Source organism: Haemaphysalis longicornis, unplaced genomic scaffold, assembly GCF_048455015.1.
Source record: "Haemaphysalis longicornis isolate Haplotype H1 unplaced genomic scaffold, Haemaphysalis longicornis Haplotype H1 scaffold_4, whole genome shotgun sequence".
Classification (NCBI taxonomy): Eukaryota; Metazoa; Arthropoda; class Arachnida; order Ixodida; family Ixodidae; genus Haemaphysalis; species Haemaphysalis longicornis.
In genome coordinates, this window is record NW_027526361.1 from 187604021 (window position 1) to 187626235 (window position 22215).

General features: G+C 49.5%; 1 protein-coding gene across 3 annotated transcripts in view; it reads left to right on the top strand.

The window, feature by feature from the left end:
- Window positions 1–22215, top strand: part of LOC144179583 (alkylglycerol monooxygenase-like) — a 167573-nt gene that overhangs the window by 64198 nt on the left and 81160 nt on the right. The window contains exon 2 of one of the 3 annotated variants that reach the window (XM_077707994.1): window positions 19485–19685. In XM_077707994.1, coding sequence (XP_077564120.1) covers window positions 19575–19685 — 111 coding nt within the window. In that variant the 5' untranslated portion in view covers window positions 19485–19574. Of the gene's footprint in view, window positions 1–19168; window positions 19686–22215 lie in introns of those variants that run through there. The other 2 variants (XM_077707995.1, XM_077707993.1) reach the window with 2 other exon arrangements.

Here is a 22215-nt window from a genome sequence, read left to right on the forward strand (position 1 = left end):
ATTGGAAAAGACGTAACTACTTATACATACACCGAATCCTCCTCCCCCACCACGCCACGTGCCCACAACAGCCAATGACATACTATCAAGACCAAAACACTCCACTGTTGACAACGCACATTTCCTAACACAGGAACACCTTATCGCGACGACCGCTCCAAATAATCAAATTCTTTTTCGTGCAGGACAACTGATGTTTCACTGATACAACCTCTCCCCCACTTTCTGAAAAAACTCCGCTAGGGGGCCGAGGAATGCTAACGCAATCCACGTCGGCTCCGGCAAAACCTCTTCCCAGACCGTACCTACTGCCTTCAACCGCGTTGAGTGGCATACCATCGAGTCCCCGACAACGTGAGTGTTCGTTTGACACCAATTTCTGGTGATTTCGACCTCAGTTCTTCAAATCATCCGCGCCTGAAGGTTCCACCACGGTGTTCCAAAAGCTAGGCCTACTAGGCCTAGCTCGGCCCCGACGTGCTCGCCGCCTCAACCGGCGCGGTCTCTCCACCACGGACGCCCGTCGGAGGCGTCGCCATGGAGAATCTCGTCGAGGGGGTGGATGTGGACCCCGAAGAGTTCAATCACCCTGACTGGACAGACGTCCGCCGCCGCCAACGTTCACTCCAAACAAGCCATCGCCAGGCTGACCTTCCTCCGGCCACCAAGCCTAATGCCGGCAAGGAGCAGCCTTCGCCATTACGCCATCGACGCCCTGCAGCGAGGGCGCCTCCACTAATCCCTCTGCCCTCCGAGGATGTCAAGATCGTTCTCAGGCCGCGCGGTGGTCTCGATGTCTCCGCGCTACCACCCGCTACGATTGCCGACGCAGTGCTGACTCAGGCCAATCTCCCCCTCAGCCACGCGGACCAAATACGACCGCACAGGATCGCCAATTATATTCTGGTGAGCACACCCTCCGAAGAACGCGCAAAAACATACGCGGCGATAACCTCCCTTCAAATCAAGAACCAGGCTTTCCCGGTCTCGGCCCATGTGGCCGCTCCGTCCAACACGGTCACGGGAGTAATATTTAATATCCCAGAGGACGACACCGAAGAGCAAGTCTACAAGAGTATTTGCGAGTTCAACCCTGACCTTCCAATTTTGGACGCTAAAAGACTGAACACGTCGAACATGGCCCAGATACTTTTCCACGGAACAAGGGTACCTTTCTGGATACGATATCGCTCAACGACGTACCGTTGCCGCCCATTTCGACGAAAAACCGAAGCCTGCCCCCTGTGCTGGTCTTCAGGCCACAGGCCGGACGTCTGCCCCCGCACCAAGTTGCCCCCCCGTTGCCCCCGCTGCGGCCAAGTCAACCCCACGGAGCAACACCCATGTCACGCCCAATGCATCGTGTGTGGTGGCGCCCATCTCACCGGCTCAACGGACTGCCCCAAGAGATACCAACCCAAGCGCCGAACACCCAGCTACGCCCAGATCGCATCGCAGCACCTTTCCCAGTCCGCTACTACCCCACCTGGCCATGGAAAAGAGGACCCCAGACGTCACCCTCCCGGGCCCGGTTCCTCCAGACAAACCGGGCGTGGACCGGACCTGTCCCATCGATCCCAAGCCGGGGCTGCAACCTGGCCACCCCTGCAGAGCGCAGCAGGGACGACCCACCAAGCCAGCAATCTCTTGACCCCCCAGGTGAGCTGCTCAGTGCCGTCCACCCACTGCTCCGGGCCATTCTCTCTTCCCCCTCGGTCGCATACGCGGATGTCCTCAAGGAGCTTGCGGCCATCAAAGCCGAAATAGTCTCCCTCAAAAAAGAAAATGAAGCTCTCCGCCAGGAGAATCACATGCTCAAAACACATGCTTCCCCCTCGCGTGATGACCCCTCCCCTCCTCCCCCTACTCCCGTTAAACGGAAGGCAGTCTCTGATGCCCCATCCGCCCTCGAGGCCGTTCACCAACATGACGCTGCATTGAAAGACCAGATCGCTCAAGTCGAGAACAAATGTACTCAAGCCCTTGCGGCGCCACAGGCTGAATACATCTGCCTCCACCAGAACCTCCTCGCCAATATAGGCACTATTCAAGGCAACATTGAGTCATGGCGCGCGGAAATGCAGTCAACCGTCCGTGAACTATTCGCCGCAGTAAACGCTCTAACTCCCTCTCGGACACCTCTCCCGGATTGCGATGCACTCACCCACGAAATGTAAAACGGATACTCTCCGGGTCTGGCAGTGGAACTGTAGGGGGTATCATAACAAGCGATGCGCCTTACAGACCTTCTTACAGGCCCAAGAAACTCCCCCCATTGTAATCACTCTTCAGGAAGCAGCTACAAAAGTCTCGCTTGCCGGCTACAAGGCCTATCAAGGAACGCGCGATCTAACCACTGCCGTTTTGGTGCATCGCAACGTTTCGGCAGAACGTATACAATTTGACAGCATCGCGATCCCTCATGATTTAGTGGTGGTATACCCTCCGCAACGTGGTGACATCAAACTGTACGTACTAAACCTTTATAGCTCTCCCAGATCAGTCAACCACTCATTCAACCAATTACTTTCCTTAGCAAAACGCGAGGCCGGTCCCCACGCACTCCTTGTCACGGGGGATTTCAATGCGCCACATACCGCCTGGGGGTATCATCACAGCACCCGCAAAGGACAGCGCCTCTGGGATCACATACAGACACTCCGCTTTGTGATTGAATCGGATCCGCAGACCCCAACGCGTGTGGGTAACAGCGTTCAGAGGGACTCCTCCCCGGACCTCACGCTCACGTTAAACGCTCCTCAGACAGCCTGGGCCAACCTGACTCACACACTAGGCAGCGATCATTTCATCATTCAAACCACGCTGTCCTTAAGCAAACATTCTCATACTCGTCTCCGCAGGACCCACTTACCGAACTGGGACAAATTCCGAGAGGTGCGCCGTGGTCATGACGACCCAGAAATCTCACCGCTAGGTCTCGAGCGCTGGGTCCAGCAAATGGTAGCTGATGTCCGAGAAACCAGTACTCCCCTTGATCCATGCATACCGGCGCAAACGGTCGACCCACACCTACAGCATCTTTGGGCAGCGTACTGCGGCATACAGCGCCGATGGCGGAAGCAAAAACATAATAGGAAACTTCGGCTTAGGGTAACTCGACTCGAAGCGGAAATTCTCAGATACTCGGCTGAGGTTACCCGTAACCAATGGTTTGAGATCTGTGACGGAATTAAGGGCACCTTAGGAATGAAACGTACCTGGTCCCTCTTAAGGCACCTTCTAGATCCGACGGGCTCTAAGACGGAACAACGCAACCGCCTCACAGTTATATTACATAAATTCTCGGGGGACAACGAACAGCTCCTGCGCACATTGAGCACGCATTACATCCCCACCGGTCCCTCGATTCCACTCGCGTCATACCGCGGCTCGCCTAACGAAACACTGGACGCACCCATCACAGAAGCAGAAGTAAGAAGCGCCCTCCTACTGATTCGGCCAGGATCCGCACCAGGTGCAGATGGCGTGACCAACAAACTTCTTCGCAACCTAGACGACCCTTCTATTACGGCTCTAACTGTTTACTTTAATTATTACTGGACTCAAGGCACCCTTCCCCCAGCATGGAAACATGCTTCCATAACATTAATTCCTAAGCCAGGCAAACCTCTTACTATCGAACACCTTCGACCCATATCTCTCACTTCGTGTATGGGCAAGGTGCTAGAACATGTAATCCTTAATAGACTAACCGCTCACATCACGAGCACGGAGGCCTTTCCCCCCACAGTCCTAGGGTTTAGACCTAAACTGTCCACCCAGGATGTCCTCCTGCAGTTACACCAAGAGATAATCTCCCAACCACCTAAACGCGACGCAGCGGCGATCCTTGCGCTTGATTTGACAAAAGCATTCGACAGAGTCTCCCATAGTGCAATCCTCAGAGGCCTAGAGTCTATCCACCCAGGAGAGCGCACTTACAACTACGTACGCGATTTTCTCACCGCACGCACCGCCGCACTCCAGGTAGGCGAGCTACATTCTGATCGCATCCGACTTCCTTCCATAGGTACACCCCAGGGTTCAGTATTGTCCCCTCTTTTGTTCAATTTGGCAATCTTGAACATCCACAAAAAGTTAGATTCGGTACCAGGCCTCCGATACAGTTTATATGCCGACGACATTACGATGTGGGTACCTGGAGGTAGCGACGCCCAGATAGAAACCATCCTTCAACAGGGTGCCCATATCGTGGAGACAGAGGCGCAATTCGCTGGGTTATCCTGTTCTCCAGAAAAATCTGCCCTGCTCATTCTCCCTGCCCGGTCTTGTCGTGATTCGCCGAACATACAAGTTTCCCTCGGCAACCGAATAATCCCAGAGGTGCAAACCCTTAAGGTGCTAGGCCTAATTATACAACGCAATCGAGGTAACGCTAAATTCCTATCCCTACTTAACTCTCAAGTAAATCAAACAATTGGCCTTATTCGACGAATCGCTAGCCGTCACCACGGGCTCAAGGAGAGAGAACGAATCCGTCTAGTTCAGGCTTTCATCATCAGTCGGATCACGTACTCTCTCCCCTACCTTAAGCTTACCACTTCCGACATAGACAAAATTGACTGCCTCATCCGAAAGGCATACAAGGCAGCATTACAAATCCCCCTCTACTCGTCCACTGCCAGACTCGCCTCGTTGGGAGTATACAATACTGCCCACGAGCTACTAGAGGCCCATCGTATTAATCAGTTACGCCGCCTCTCTACCACTTATACAGGGCGGCACATTCTTCATCGCTTACGAATTGGCATCCCGGCAGCGGTGGAGAACGAAGCTTCGTTGCCTCGAGACATCCGAGACTGCCTCTGCATACGTCCACTCCCGCGCAACATGCACCCAGTGCATCACGCGGAGCGCAGGTGCCAGCGCGCCCGTGCCCTTTCAGATAAATACCCCATCTCCCCCACCACCATGTATGCAGACGCCGCGGAGTACCGACACGCGGAAGGATTTGCTCTCGCAGTGGTCACTCACCCCAACTCTCCCCCAGTCACCTCCCTTACCGTACGGACACCTTACTCCGCAACGGCGGAAGAGGCGGCAATAGCCCTGGCCCTTATCACTAGGCCGCAACCACACATTATAATCACTGATTCGAAGACGGCCGTTCAAAACTTCATTCGCGGTAGCATTTCGGCTACGGCACTCAAAATTATCCTCCAAAATCCCCCTCATCAACCAGTCGACATCGTCTGGACTACGGCCCACACTGGGGTGGGAGGCAACGAAGCGGCCCACAAAGCAGCACGAGAACTCACCAGCCGTGCTGGGCTCGCTCCTGCTCCCTACCATGGTGCTCGGTCGGCCCGCGATCGACTGCTCTCGTACCAAGAGGTCACGGAGCATTACCGCCTCTCCCGCCACCGCTATCCCCCTGCCCACACATCCCTCACCAACCATCAGGAGCGCCTATGGCGACTCCTTCAGACAAACTCCCTCGCCAGTAGGTCCCTCCTCCACAAGATCTATCCCTCTGAGTTCCCTTCACCCAACTGTCCCCTATGTGACTCCCTGGACACTCTAACCCACGCCATGTGGGCCTGCCCTCTTAACTCACTCCCCCCCATCTCCAGCGTCGAGCAGTGGGAGGACGCGCTGGGCAGCTCGCAACCGGGGGTGCAGCTACTTCTGGTTGACCGAGCTGCCACCGTCGCCGCCAGCCTTCGGCCGGCAGCCACCACGCGTTCCTAGCCAACTTGCTTGGAAAATAAAGTGATTTCTCTCTCTCTCTCTCCCCCACTTTCTGATGTAGTATGCCTCCATCAACTCTCTTTTTTTATCCGCTTTTCCGCGAGACAGATATCTTGTTTAAGCATAAAGACAGACGTACTAGAGAGTTGATGGAAGCATACTACATCAGAAAGTGGGGGAGAGGTTGTATCAGTGAAACATCAGTTGTCCTGCACGAAAAAGAATTTGATTATTTGGAGCGGTCGTCGCGATAAGGTGTTCCTGTGTTAGGAAATGTGCGTTGTCAACAGTGGAGTGTTTTGGTCTTGATAGTATGTCATTGGCTGTTGTGGGCACGTGGCGTGGTGGGGGAGGAGGATTCGGTGTATGTATAAGTAGTTACGTCTTTTCCAATAAATCGAATTGAAAGTCAGCGCTAGTCCTGTCCACTTCTTTCTTTTTGTGTCCCTGTTAGTTCGCGCTGTTCCCCAAGATGAACCAACACGCATTGCATTAGGTTCGAAATTGTTTATTTACATTTTCCGCCGTCGCTTTTCCCTGTGGTATATTGGTAGTAATCGTCATATTCATCTGTATCGTCGTCTGACTTGCGGGCCCGAATCGTTTTGTTTGTCCACAAGCTTTCATATTTCACATCCCTCACTCTGGAGGAGAAATGCATCTGGCGCCAACTGCAAACGGAATTTCTACCCTGCAGAGCCGTCCTCCATCACGTACACCCACCTTTCCCTCTACCCATCCTCATTCTGCCCCCGCTGCGGTGAAAAAGCCACTGTCCAACACCAAATGTGGTCTTGTGCAGAGGACCCATTCCCTCCAATTAATTCCCTGACGAGTGGATGTAAGCGTTGGGCCGCTCGGACCCCCAGCTCCAGGAGGAGCTCGTGACACGAGCGGCTGCAGTCGTCGCGACCCTCCGAGTCGCGCTCACCGCGCCCTAATCCTTTATGTGAATAAAAGTTATTTATTTCTCTCTCTTCATATTTCTCACAAAGTAGATCGGGTCAGAACGCGCTAGAACCGGCGGCAACCGGCTTCGCGAATTGGGCGTCTGTGGCGCGTGCTGTCTTGTGCTCCCCCCTTCTGTATCGCGGACGCACGTAAACTGTTTTCTTGGTATTTGTTGCGAGGGCCATGCGCAAGCCTGGACGACTGCGGGGTCTCCTCTTAAGGCGGGTGCTCACGCACGCTTTAAACGGCTGGAGTAACTAAGACACAGTTTCCTGATGGCGCCGCACACCACACATTGCGGCCAGCAACAACAGCTTCGCTGTTAAAAGGTTTCCATCCTTGGGTTTGAGCCCACACAGTGCGATGGCACTCGCGTTTTGATTCATCGGTCTTGAATACGAGAACATGCAACGAGGCTGACATGCATATATATTGAGGCCCAAACCCGTCATATCGGACATTGCCGTTTACTTTTTGGATTGCAGTATACTTCAGGCTGCTAAGCTGAGCATTGCTTGAAAAACGTTTGTGCAGTAAGCTTTCCCTTAGTCCCCACAAATATCTGATCAGCAGCTACTGCGCTTTTTCGGGTGGTATTATTGATCGGAAATGTGTGGTCGTGCTTAAGACCGGTCTGCTATTTCACCATATATGGAAAGGTTTTACGGTTTACTATAAAAGCTGCAGTTGATTTCATTTTCGTATTACCTACATTTCACCTTTAATTGTCTTTAGATTACCTAAAAGCGTAGTTGTCGCATATGCAGCTTACGGCGAAGCGTCGTAAGTCAATTAAATGAAACGATACTTTTCTAATTGCGATAGATTGCCCTGCGGCATAGATGGAAGTTTAAAAGGTACTACAGTGCACCAGCTTCACGCAAAAATCCACGAAGAGACCGGTACTGCGGTCCCCATATCCAACGCTTAAGGTCTGGGGGTCTCCCAGGATGGGGCCCTGTGCCTCGAAGGTGTTGAATTCGGGCGTTTCTGAGACTTGAGCAAGCCCGCAACAGGTGTTTAACGGCAGATTCTGGCGCAGGAGTCACACAGAAGGGGCAGGTGTCCGCAAACGGGGCGTGATATCGGGCAGGCCAAGCGTGAGTAACTGCTGGGAATAACGCCACCCCACCTCGAAGCCTCCGCAGCTAGACCTCCTTCCAGTGAGCGGGCTGTTACGAATGAGCCCGCCGCTGGGCTTTGTTTCAACACTCCTCGGCTGGGCGGCGAAGCCTCCACTACGTGCGCCTTTCAAGCAGGCCCCCCCCCCCTGTCGGTGACTCACGCTTGCAGCAAGCTCCGACAAGCCTGGATCTCTGGCGCCTATCTATCGGCGTGATCAACCTTCGATGGCGTGCCGACGCAACACGTAGAGACTTACCCCAAGGACACAGAAGCCCCGCGTCCGCTGCAGAGACCTCCTCTCTCCCCTCTCTCGGACTCGGCGTGCGGCGCTACTACCGACTGCTCAGGAACTCTGGAGAGAGTGTTGTCTGTGTCTGTGCCGTCGTGTAGGGTGCACAATCTAGAGGGAACGCTTGTTTCGACCGTTAGCGCTTTGGGAATAAATAAGACCGCCCTCAAGCGCCATAGTTCATTCCTGTTTGAGCAGTGAATCAATGCTGTCCCTCTGCTCGAGTCCTGTACTGTTACCTCGCCCTTCAGGGCATTGTTCTTTGGCTTCGGCTCACCTCTCGCTATGAAGTAAACAAGTTACGTTTTGCCTACGGCTTCTGGAATTCCTCACGGCTGCAGCATTGGCTGGCCGGTCGCTTCAAACCACGCTACCACATGTATGCCGGAGGCGACAGAGCTCGGCTCGGGTCGGCCTTCACATGCCCAGCAACGGGTTGTCAGCGGTGGGATGACAACGTCGCAACAGGGCCCAATGGGGAGGTCAGTTCCACGCGGTGAAATAGAAGCACTCGTGGCGTGGTGGAGGTTCTCTTTTTCCACCAACAGTTCTTCTACGGTAGACAATGGAAGAAGTGGTAGTGGCCGTGGGAGGTCTCTTCGGGGGCAGGCGCGATCTGCAGCAGTGTGGACAGGAAGCATGTCCCGGCGAATCCACAACACACGGACAGGGCATGGGTAGGTGTCAATAATCGCGTGAATGCATGCAGCCAGGCTTGCACACCGCGCAACGCGACGTAAATTCCGAAACGCTGCCATTGAATCTCTGAAAATTTCCGGCTTCACCCCACCAGTCACTGTCGATGCAAGCGCCTGCAGACCACCCCAAATGGCAGTAAGTTCTGCTAGCAGGATAGGTAGAGCACGGTGGGTCTCGTCCACGCAGCTTTGGTTCAAGGCAGGGTAAGAGGGACACATCAAGGCCGTGGTGACGATGCAGTAGTATGCCCCGGCGTACACGTAAGCATTGACAACTGGTTGCGTTGCAGGCGCCTTGTCAGGGACACGAAGAACGGTTTCCGGGGGCTGATGTAGGCCAGAGGTACAGACATGAAGCCTTGTCCGAGGCTTGTTGTCCGTCATCTGATGGTAGAACCAGCGCGACCTAGAGGCTGAAAAGGCTGACATCGTCTCGGGCGGCTGGCCCATGTACGCGGCTAGTGCTGCCGCCTCTGGAAATAGTCCACATTTCAGCAGGCGGGCGGAACGGCGCTGATGAATGATTTCATCGAGCGCGTTTAACTGGGCTTCTGCACGCAGCTTCGGAATTGGCGTTAAGTGGGGAGGCCAGTGATGGTGCGCATGGCGGCCCTATTAATAGCCTCATGCCGATCCCAGTCCAGTTGCGTCATGTGATGAAATCGACACAGAACGTACTAGGAAACGGGCAATAGTCCAGCAGGCCCCGCCAGACTTCTGAGAGATGCGGCGAACTAGGTGGAGCAGTTCGCCGCATCTCTCCGCATAGGGGGAGCAGCGGGTCAGGGAAAAAAGGCGTGTTAAGGACATAGTAGTAGAAATTAAGAAGAAGAAATGGACGGGGGCAGGGCATGTAATGCGAAGGCAAGATAGCCGTTGATCATTAAGGGTAACAGAGTGGATTCCTGGAAAAGGCAAGCGTTGCAGGGGTGGCAGAAAGTTAGATGGGCGGATGAGATTAAAAAGTTTGCGGGTATAATTGGGGATAAATTGGGGGGAGTGAGGCCCACATACTCACACCATTTCTGGCAGTCGGTTAACGCTTGCTGGAGGCACTCGGCTTGTCTTGGCAGGTCTGGGTCAGGAATGTATCTCAAGGCGGTCCATACAGTAATGTCATCCGCGTACATGAAGAAATACAGGTCTTGAATAGTGGCCGGGTGCCAGGCTAGCGGCAACAAGACAATGTTCAAAAGTAGCGGAGACAGAACAGACCCTTGTGGCACGCCGCGCACTGGTGTAAAGTGACTTCCACCGTTGATGCGTACGGAGAAAGGGCGGTGTTATAGGAAGTGCCGGACAAAGACATAGACTTTGTCTGAGAGGCAAAGGCAACTTAGTTCCTCTAAGATGGCAGCGTGACTGACATTGTCATACGCCGTCCATTGCTAACGCATTCCTCACACGGCGAGAACGGCCTTCCACCAAAACCACAGATGACAGATTCCAAACCATCCTCAGTACCAAGATGAGGCCTGAATCCGATTTGCGTCGGGTGATACCATTGAATAGTATCAAGCCGCCACTGAAGACGAATGGCAAGCATCCGCTATAACAGCTTGCACAGCGTAGCTGTCAAGGCGGTTGGGCGCAAGTTACGAAGGTCGCTGGTGCTAGCAGGTTTATCCGGTTAATCTCTGCAGTCAACAACATGTGACTTGCGGATCATGGTGATCGTTGATGTATGGCTCATGTATGATCACAGTTAACGTTGTACGCCGTGGGTGTGGTGCACGGCGAAACCGAAACCGGAAGTAGCTCGAACTCTCCAAGAATATAAACCATAATAACTGCATTCCGGCACTCATGCTTCTTGCCAATTGCACTGAAGTTTACCTAAAAATATAATTTACACAAACGCAGGTCGGTATGCATGAACTGGAAAATTTTGGTCATCGCCCATCACATCGCAAGATGAGTTTGCGTCATTTCACGTCACTGCTGCACAGTGGTGGTCCCAAGGGGGAGGGGGGCGAAGGGGCTGTCGCCCCCCCCCCCCCCCCCCCCAAAGAGGTCCTCAGCTTCTTATTTTTAGTTTTTGTTGAGCATTCCATTTGCGCGAGGTTAAATCCCACTTGTGCGAGGCCGCAAACGTGTTGCGACAGTCAGAAATGCGAGCTCTAGCCAGCTGTTGCACCGCCTAAGGGGCGCCAAAAACCACTCTGTCGCTAAGTGATTTGTGCGTTCACACGGCATACGCGCACACGCCTGCATGGTTATCACCTCCTACGCAGATCTGGCGCAAAAAGGGGAGCGGTTCTTTATTCGCCCACCTCCCAACCCTAAAAAAAAATCCCCCCCCCCCCCAAAAAAAAAAAAAAAAACAATCTCTGGGACCGCTACTGCTGCTGCAGTTGTTGCGACCGCCCGCAGTCCTTGCATGATATTTTTCTTTCTTTAGGCTGTAAAACTTAAATACTGCGGTAGCAACCACATAAACGACGAAACCATGTTTATGCGCACCCGTCTATGCAAAGCAAGCACAAACAGAAGTTTGACAAATTCGAGAAAGCGGTTAGCTACGACTTAGCAACCCAATAATTTAAAACTACAATTCGTGTTTTTTTTCTTGGCGTGTGCGACGTTCAAGGGACTCTTCACGGGCTCCACTTTCACCAAGCAGTTCAATTATTGGCATAAAATGAGCAAAGCCCCAGATTGATGCGACCGTCTGGCGCGGAGCTCAGAATAATTAACTGTATTGCTAGGCATTTGTGTAACAAACTCACTTGAAACCATTTTATCTCTAGAATATGGCAGCTCAGTGCATGAATGAGGTACTCCGATACTGAACACGAAGTTTCGGCTTGATTCCTGCCAACGACAGACGCCTTTTCCTCAAGTAAAAACAAGGCATCAGAACGATAAGTAACATAAACAAAAACGACCATGTATCTCAAGTGTTGCGCACGTTCAATATCAATTAGGAGTCATAAATTAGTCCGTAGCCCTTCCCCCACCACCTCCCACGGCTACCCGGAAAGCCTTACAATATTTTTTTTACTTGGAAATTCCCAGTTTCAATTTAATTTTAACACTTTGAAGATGTTTGTCATCCTCAGATAACTTCTCGCTTTCCGCCCACGCGATACACTACAACTGTACAATAACGAACAGCTTCACTTGAAACGACGGAGCGAAAGAGTGACAGGGCTGGTTGCCGATGCTTCACAGAATCGAGCTGTTTCTGCCTGTACGTCTATTCCCGTCAAGCTTACCCCGAGCAAGCTTTAGCAGTGCGCCGGCGAACTCTATTGAGTTATCCGTGTATTGAGGATAGTGTGAGCTATCATATTGGATAGCTCACGCGGTGTTTTTAAAAAAAAATGATATGTGCAAGAAGTTTGTTTTTCTAGCCTAACTATCGAAATGCGATTTTCTGAGCGCAATCTTCACGTGTACTTAGTGATGTGACCAGACGGTGTGTGAGGAACCCGACGGATTAGACGCCGACGGATTGCAGTACTGAAAACAGAACTTTATTGTTTGTTTTAGTGACAAACATAATTGCTGAAATTGACCAGAAGATCGCGGTACAATACGCCCGCGTTCAACCGGTTACATTGACGCAAAACTGAGGCCTACAGGGATATGTCTAACAAAATTGTCGAGATGGTTAGTTAAGCTTGGTGGGGTAAAATGTACGGAGTATAACCCATCGCAATCCGCTTTGTCCGAGTGAGCACACTGGACCTGTCTTTAGTCTCGGTGGACTTTTTATACATTCAGGCTCGGTTGGCTCTTTTGACTGGGTGAATCGTCCGTCTCGGTGGATATGCAGGATCGATTGGATTTTCCGTGTCAGTGGTTCTTACGTCTCGGTGGATATTCAAACTCGACTGGATATTCCGTCTCGGTGGATCTTTCATCTCCCTGATCACGTGCGCTTCGGACTCGGTACATCTTCCGTCTCGTTGGGCATTCTGGCCACACGCGTTTTCTGGGGGGTGTTATGCGTCAGCGGTAAAAATAATAAAAGACAGAGAGTCTTCACCCCTTAAAGGACACTGCGAAGTTGTCAAGCTCCCGTTTTTGCTTGCACTGCGTACACTGGCTCAAATTAACACACTTTTCATCATTTATGCGGTTGACTAGTAGGTAATTTTTTTATAAAGCTCGAAGAAAAACTGCCATGCGTGGACTGCAGCGGCCGCACCAACTGAACGCTGTGACGACCCTATCGAAAAAACCCTTATGATTTTTATATGGGCCCCATAAAATTCATATGGGCCCGTAAGAATTCATATAGGGACCCATATGAATTTTTATGGGCCCATATAATACGGACCCATAAGAAGTCTAACCACATGAATTCTTATGGGCCCATATTAGATTCCCATATGGCATCTTACGGGCACATATGATACGTACCCATAAGAAGTCTAACCCCATATGAACTCTTATGGGCCCATATGAAATCTCCATATGGCTTCTTACGGGCATATATTATACGGTCCCGTAAGGGATCGATCTCTATATGAATTATACGGGCTTGTTTCAACCACCATTCATGGTTATATGTGGTTCACGAAGTCATGTGGGGGCATACGGGGCACCATGCAGCTTTCTGTGGAACTTTCTGTGAGTGATATAAAGCTATACACAAACCCACGTTGTTACCACACTGTTGCAGATCGGGCCCGTATGTTTGTAAATGTTTTAACACAAATTAAAATTCATGTGCTACATGGGCATTAATTGTGGACTAAAAGTAAACATTTATTTGTGTTCACTCTCATAATGATATCGCAAACAGCGCATTAAATATGTGCAACGTACCCAACTGATTCCCTGTCACAAACGGCCGGCCAGGCCCTCAATTTTCTCGTTCGGGCGGCTAACATGACGGCTTCCTCAGCGGGGGGCGGCCATTTTTTGTCGCGCTTCGGGACCTGAGCCACCCCGTCCGCTTTTCCCGCGTTTGTTTGTTTGTTTGTTTCTCCTGCCTTTCGTTGGCGCTGCTCCGAAGAGGGCACGCGGCGGAGTCGCGGGGGCCCAGGGAGAGAGGGAAACAAAGGTGCAAGACAGGGGGGACAAAGATGCGGCACCGTCCGGCGATCGGGCGAAGTTTATCGGGGTGCGAGCTGCTCAGCGGGGAAGGGTCCGGCGGTTGTGCGGCTTTAGCGAAGTCCGTCGTTAGGCCCACGGCGGGACGACCAGCGCCTCCTCTACGGGAAGGAGTTCGCCTCATCGTCGTGGGTATCAAGGCCGACCAGACCTCGCACACCGGATCCCCGAAAAACGTAAGCGGCTTCCCGGCGAAGCCGACTCGACTTCGCCGTGACTTTCTGTCCTTGGACTGGCGGCAACCTACAGCCACGCCTAGCGTTAAGACGTATGCCTCCTCATGTTTTTTCCTGTGTCGCGCCCAGCTTTTGATCGGACCTAGCTGCTAGGTTTTTTTTTCTTTTTTGTTGTTGTTGTTGTATTGCATAGTGTTAGGATGTAAGCCCCTGTGTCTCTGTATTACCCCATGGTGTAATGTTTTTGTTTGGTTGTCACCGGTCTAGTTAACGCCGTGCGTTCGGCGCGCACGTGCGCACATTGTAGTGTCCGCTTAGCGCCTGTAGTAATTCCTAAGTGACCCCAGCTGCACGCCGTTGGTAGTGAGTGTCTTTGCTGGGATACTTGTTTTTGCTAAGTGTATATTAACCAGTTTTCACCTCATTGCAATTAAGCTTACCAAATTAATGTGAACGTACACTTTCAGGTGCATTCGACCACTTCATAGGTCAAGTGGACACCGACGTGCCGGCAAAAACCCGACGCTTGAAGATGAACTGGTTTATTGCAGAGATGCGTAAAGACTTAAAATAAAAGCGCATCTCTGCAATAAATTTGTTCATCATTCAGCTCTGCATGTGTGTTTTTGTACACAAATGTGGCAATAAATGCCTTACAAAGCACAAACCCCACTGTCTCCTTGCAAAGAGAAGCCGGAAAACGCGGCTAGGACATTCACCACAGCAAATATTTGTGTTCACACGTGTAAACAAGCGAAACAAAAGTTATTTGAGCTTTTTATATGGGGATGTAAAATATACGGGTCTGTGACACCATATGAAATCCCTATATGAAAGAAGCCCTATATGTTTCCCCCCATATCACCATATCCCCATATACCCATATCCAATAATGGCATATATATGGGCCCCATAAGATCCCATATATGGTGTTTTTTGGTAGGGGACGGGAGGAGAAGCACCGTGATTGGACGATGCCCACGATTATTATTCAAACAAGTTTGGTTTCGGTTCTGTAAAACAACATGCTTGACATTCGACGTTATCTGATGGGCATTCTCGATATCTCAGTAATCGTCATACCGCACTTCTGAACATGTTGTCGGCTGTAAAATGCATAAGATAAGCCTCCCAGGACGGCTTGGAATCGTAGCAATCACTAGCCGAGGACTGCGCAGTCGATGAACGCGTCACCGCAGACGCTGAAATTCCATGCGTTTTCCCCACGTATTTGGAGCTTGCCTCACTCATGCCTGTATCGTAAAAAGCGTGTTACCAGGCCAAGGGTCTGCTGATTCTGGCCTGTGCCCACTGCCCGCAAGCAGTCGGTGCTTATGGCAACATAACGCCAATGAGAACTCGCTAGCGCGTCAGTGTCAGTCTGCGCGCGTTCTGCGAACTCGCTCGTGGAGCAGTGAACGTTATGGCCCAAAAATGATGAACTCAGTATACAAAACAACGGCCGAAAACGAAAAAGTCAACTTACAAAAAAAAAAAAAAAAAAAAAACAGAGTACACTGGGGGATTCTAACTTGTGACTTACAAAATAATACACCTAGCGCTCAACACCACTCGGCAACAGGCCAACGCTGCCACCGTTGGAAAAATAAGGTATATAATGTATAAACACTTTACACTTTTATTTTGTTTAACATTTCAAGCAGCTTAGGTGACTATTTCTTGTATAGCGCTCGTGCAGTAAGCGTCCCCCAAATTTTCAGTGTCTCACGTCTAGCAATTGCATTTCATTGACGGAAAAGCGTTCGCAGATGTGTGGTCGTGCTACTGACCGCTGTGCTTGTTCACCCAGCGCAAAAAAGTGCTTCCTGCTCCCTAGTTTTACGCTGTACGGTAAAAGTTTCAGTTGATTTTATTTCCTTAGTACCTATATTTGACTTCGCTGTCTGTTCTCCCGCCTACAAGTGGTCTTAGATTTTCTTACTAGTGCACCACTCAGAGAGAGCGTCGCATGTGCGCTTGTGCAGCGCTTGTGTGGATCGACCTGGACTCGGAGCTGGGTACAGTGTACAAACTAACAAAGTAAAGAAAGGCACATTCTCCCATTCACAAACGTGTCGTGGCTTTTAGTTTCAACTGAGCGAACGAATTTCGACGACCCGTCGGCGGTCGGCGGACTATGAACGCTTAACCGACTGACTCTGTCGGAAGGTCGGCGAGCCGTGCAGTAGCGCAGTCAAGCCAAGTCATTTCCTTAAACGTCACACGACAACGCCACAGAGAATGGACTAGGATGTAGAGAGGAGGACAGCCTTTCCGAATTGATTTTTCTACTAAATAAATTCGCATAAACGTACTCAGAGCGGTCGAAACATAGCCTATGGACTCCGGACTACAATTTCCGCTAGTAATCCCGCAATGTTTACAAATCACTTCAGGGTCCCTTTAATGAAGCCGAAAGGCTAGTTGTTTGGTTCACTGTAACGTCAACTCAAAATACGTGTGCACACAAGGCTCTGAGGAACCATTTTTGTCAGAAAACAAACGCTTTTTATTTTCGTTTTTATATTGTAATTTATCAATGTGGTGTGCACATCATCACCAGCCTGTCAACGCCCACTGCAGGGCAAATGCCTCTCCCATGGATCCCCAATTATCCCGCTCCTGTGCTAACTGCTACCAATTTATCCCCGCAAACTTCTTTATCGCATCTGCCTATCTAACCTTCTGTCTTCTCCTGCCACGCTTGCCTTCTCTAGGGATCCACTCTGTTACCCTAAATGTCCAACGGTCATCTTCCCTTCGCATTACATGCCCTGCCAACGTCCATTTCTTCTTCTATATTTTTACTAATATGTCCTTAACACGCGTTTGTTCCCCGACCCACTCCGCTCTGTTCTTGTCCTTTAGTGTTACACCTATCATCTTCCGTTCCATTGCTCTCTGAGTGGTCCTCAATTTAAGTTGAACCCTCTCAGTAAGCCTCCAAGTTTCTGCCCCGTAGGGGAGTACGGGTAAGATGCAGCTGTCATACAAGTTCTTCTTCAGGGACAATGGTAGGCTGCCATTCATTATCTGAGAATGCCTGCCGAATGCACTCCACCCCATTCTTATCATTCTATATATCTCTTCCTCATGGTTGGGATCCGGGGTCACAACTTGGCCTAAATAGATATATATTCGCTCACCTCTTCCACTGCCTCGCCACCTATCTCAAACCGCTGCGCTCTCCCGATGTTATTAAGCATTACTTTAATTTTCTGTATATTAATTTTCAAGCCCGCGATTCTACTCTGCTTCTCGAGTGCGGTAATCATGCTTTGCAATTCGTCCCCCGAGTGTCTTAGTAAGGCAACGTCATCAGCAAATCTGAGGTTACTGAGGTATTCTCTATTAACACTCACGACCACCTGTTCCCAATCTAATATTCTGAACACCTCTTGTACACACGTTGTGAATAACATTGGAGAGATTGTGTCTCCTTGTCGAACGCCCTTCCTTATAGGAATTTTGCTGCTCCCCTTATGGAGACAATGGTAGCTGTGGACCCATTGTAGTTCTCTTGTATTCTTACGTAATGGTCTACACCCTGATTCCGCAATGTCTGAATGACTGCTGAGGTTTCGACAGAGTCAAAGGCTTTCTCATAATCTATGAAAGGTATATATATATATATATATATATATATATATATATATATATATATATATATATATATATATATATATATATATATATATATATATATATATATATATATATATATATATATATATATATATATATATATATATATATATATATATATATATATATATATATATATATAAGGGTTGAGTATACTCCGCGCATTTCTCTATCACCTGATTGATCCTGTGAACATGATCCATTGTTGAATATCCTGTACGAAACCCTGCTTGTTCATTAGGTTGATTGAAATCTAAGGTGGCAGAAATTTTGTTAGCGATTACCTTGGTAAGTACCTTGTAGACGACTGACAGTAAGCTGATCGGCCTGTAATTTTTCAAGTCCTTCATGTCACCTTTCTTATGGATTAGGATGATGTTCGCGCTCCTCCAAGATTCCGGTACACTCGCGGTCATTAGGCATTGTGCATGCAGCTTTGCCAGTTTTTCTGGTACAATTCGCCCGCATATTCTTAAGCCATTGTTACCCCATTGTTACCTCGTTTTATTTTTTTTAAGCCATTGTTACCCTATTGTTACCTCGTTTTATTTTTTTTTAAGCCATTGTTACCCCATGCAGTCAAACGGCTGCTGGGATGAGTCCCTTCTTGTTTCTCCCCCAAACGGCTTCCCTGCTTTACATGTTGCCCGATCTTTCTCTTTGGTGTTCCATTTGTTTTTCCTCCTGTCTTGTTTTTTCTTTTGTTTCTCCGAACATGTATACGCTTTCATGTTTTTCGCTTCCCCCCATTTGTGCGATCCTCCTGTTATTGCTGTTGTCATGTTTATGTAGTCTTATTGTTCTTGCTGTTGTCGTGTTTACGGTGCTTTGATATTGCCCCTGTGTTTTCCCCTTGTTTTATCATGACCATCGGAAGCTCTCGTTTATGCCCCCCCCCCTTATCTAATGCCCAAGACAGGGCCTTTAAGGGTAATTAAATGATGATGATGATGATGATATCATGGGAGAAAATTTGCCCGCATATCATGTGCATATCATGGGAGAAAAAAGCCTGAAAGGAGGGAGGGAATGCAGCACTAAAACAATATTGGGGGTTGTTCTGACACCGAAACACCCCCTGGCTGCGCCCGTGGTAGTGCGATAAGGAGGTAATCGCTCTCTGGAGAACGGCATAGTTGGCAGTGTTCGGAGCGAATTTGCATAGTTTGCCATCATATTGTAAACGAAAACGGAAATGTTACGCCCACATTAAACAGTGACGGAACAATGACGAAATCGGTGTGTTCGGGGGAAAAGTTGAAAAACGCTGATTCATCGCCTTAACACGCAGTACAATTTGTTAGTGGTGCTCAGGGACAGACGAGGCGTCTTAGTGCTGGCTACGCAAAATTAAAAAGCGCGCCCCTCATACGACGAGTCAACACTGCGCACCCTCTGGCGTTCCGACAAAAAGTACTCGTAGCCTGCTTGTACCACTACTCGATAGATGGCAGCACAAATCCGTTCAGCAACAGTGCCCCAGTTCTCCAGCTTTTTAGCTTTGTAACCTGTTGGCATGGAGCCATGATTCGCTAATAATGATTCGCTCGTAAGAGGAGGTGCCTGTCAAAAGAGGTTTCCCTTCGGGCCGGTAGATTTCCTCACTTACAAGAAAAGTTGGTACAGCACACGTGTATTCTTTGCGCAACCAGCTGGATTGCAGCAGTCCCATTACGGAGCTTTCCGTGATGATTATTCATCGCAAGGCCGCTTCATCTGGAAGCGTGATACGAATTGGAGTAGGAGGAAAAGAAAACGAAAGTGAACAAAAGATAAGTATAAATGAATCGGCCTTTGATCAGCTCCTCCGGTTACGCGCAGCTCCGGCGATAAACGGCCGTGACGCTTCGGTGGATACTTGCGGCCGGCGCAGCAGTATTCGCCGCCGCCGCCGACAAGCGAACGGACAACATGGACCTCACGCGCGATGTCGCCAGGCGCATGGGCTATCTCCTGTACATTGTCAGCCCGAACGAGACGTCGTTTGAAAGACACGAAGATGTTCCTGACTACATAGTGCAGGTAAGTGGCGGGTATGCGTTTTTGCTTGCGTTTGGAGTGTCACTCACTTTGAAGCTTTACACAGCTCGGTACGCTATGGGGCTTTTGCACCACTGCGGTGCGTGCGTTTGTTGTTTACGTCGTCGTATAGCTTGCAGCATAACAGTCCCGTGATTCTTGTTTTGATGGTTCTGGAAACTGAATATTGCGTGTTTTATTCGCTGCATGTGCCATTGCAGGCCGAACCTTGGACATACGTTAGCGGCCGCGATAGCAATTAAGCGTACGACGCCTTGACAACGTTACATGTGCTGGCGCACCCGTTTCCCCTCAATGCTGTTGTTAACGAGACTCAGCCAAATAGAGCTTGAAAAGAAACGTTATTTACGAATGTAAAAACAAACGCAACAAATTTGAGCTGTTATCCTCGGTGTGCAATTGAAGAATCCATTTGACAGCGTGGGAATAACGTCCTTTCACCGATAACCGAGGATCGTCGCGGGCTAGTGGAAGTGTAGCTGTAGGTCGCAGTTAAGACAAACAGCAGCAACTTTTTCCTGTGTACACTCTGCGGGTTAGCGCTAAACAGGGGTTATGACATTTAAAGTATATACCTACCGCTGTCATTGCGCGTTCCGTTGGAGCAAAATTTTTCACGTCAGGAACTAAGTCACATCGGGCAGGACGTGGTAATCACGCGGTAACGGGATCCAGCGCAAGTGCTGGAAGCTGGGAATATGATCCGAGCATTGTCACCGTCACGCGCCAGGAAACGATTGTTTCAAGGTCCAAAGACGAAAGAAAGAGGAGATTGCCCCCTCCCCCGCCCTCCCCTCTCTTTACGTCAATTTACTTCGAAGTAATCTCAACGGGACTCGTTACGGGCCGTATTCTCTGCGCCTTGGTTTAGACTCGTTCGTTTCAAATGTCTAGCCTACAGCGATTCACTAGTTGCGTACATTCGTTCTTTTTTCCCGCTGCGTGAAAGTGTGGCGCATCATGGGCCGTGGACTGTCATTCTTCCGCAATGTGCAGATGTTTCGCGGTTCTTCTGGCATATTTTGAAGTAGGGAAGCAGACCACGTCAACCACGTTGTGCACGATGGTACAACCACAGTTTCGTTTTCCTAGTCAAAAATGACAAGAGAAATATTTGTAGTTTTCTCGTGTTTTCGCGTGTCCTACTGTCGTCTTGTCGTATTCTTGTCGTGTCGGGATTCTGATGTTCTGTCGCGTGTCGTAATCCTGCCTTCATTTTGATGTTCTGTCGTGCCGAATTCCTGTTTTGTCGTGATCCTAATGTTCCATCATAAGTTGAACATGGTTTGAATCTTATTGCCCATTGTGAAGAGTAGCGTAAATGACACATATGCTGTGACTACAGGAATGTCTGTCGTTGAGAAAATTGACTTTATCGTTACGACAAAAATGTGTGTCGTTACAACAGATGGCTTTGTCGCAACAACGGGACTTCTGTTGTCACAGCAAAGTTTTTGTCGTGCGACAGGAGTTCTTGTTAGGTATTTGCGGTATTCCTGTTGTGTTTTTAAACTGGGTTGTCAATTTTAACCAGTAATTTTGCGTGAGACATTTTATTGAATGCTTTCGCGAGGTCTATAAATACCACACCACTTTTACGGCGCGACTTTGTTTTGGAAAGATCGTGAGCAAATGCAATCAACTGAGCTGGCGTAAGATAAACCTTGACAGAATCCGTGCTGGTTCAGAAACAATAGATCATGCGTATCGGGATAGGCCAGCAAATGTTTGTTGATAACACGTTGGAGTCACTTTGAGCCCGTGCTGATGCGCGAGATAGGGCGGCAACTTGTCTCGTCTAAGAGAGAGCGGCATCTGTCAACACGGTGATTCCAGCAGTTTTCCGTGCGGTGGAAAGATCCACTACGTACGTGATATTTTAATAAGGAGCTGGGGTGTCCATTCTGCGTATCCGCACAAAAATTTCCTGGTACAACATCAGCACCGGAGCCTTTTTTCTTGCATTCATGTTAAGTAAAAAAAAATCTATATCGCCTTCCTAAGTGGTATATGTTCCATTTCTGTATTCCCCATTTGGCTGCTGAAATAATGAAGCAGAGAACTCGGGCAAAGTACCGTTATCATTCGTGAGGACCGGGGCATTTTTTGCGAGAGTTTGGGGAGTTTGGTGGAAGAAGTAGAGCCAGAACTTTGGGGGGCCTTCACTTCAGTCAAGAATTTCTTCAACGGCATATTTAAAAATTCATCCTTAGGTTCTTTGATCAGGCGTTTTAGTTCTTGTCTCGTTGATTGAATGCAGCTTTTGTTTACAGAAGTAGAATTGCTCTATTTTAGGCTGTTGTTCCCGTTGTATTTTTTTTTTTTGCATGAGTAATTTCTCTGGGTGTCCAAGGGTTGTTCTTACGAATGCGTTTCACAACCTTAAGTGCATAACTACCAACGCACATCGCAACAATACTTAAAAAGAAGTGCCATAACCTAGCAGTGCATGCTACAGTCCGCGTTGTAAAGGTAAAAAAAAATCACTAACGATCTTTTCAAAGCATTATTG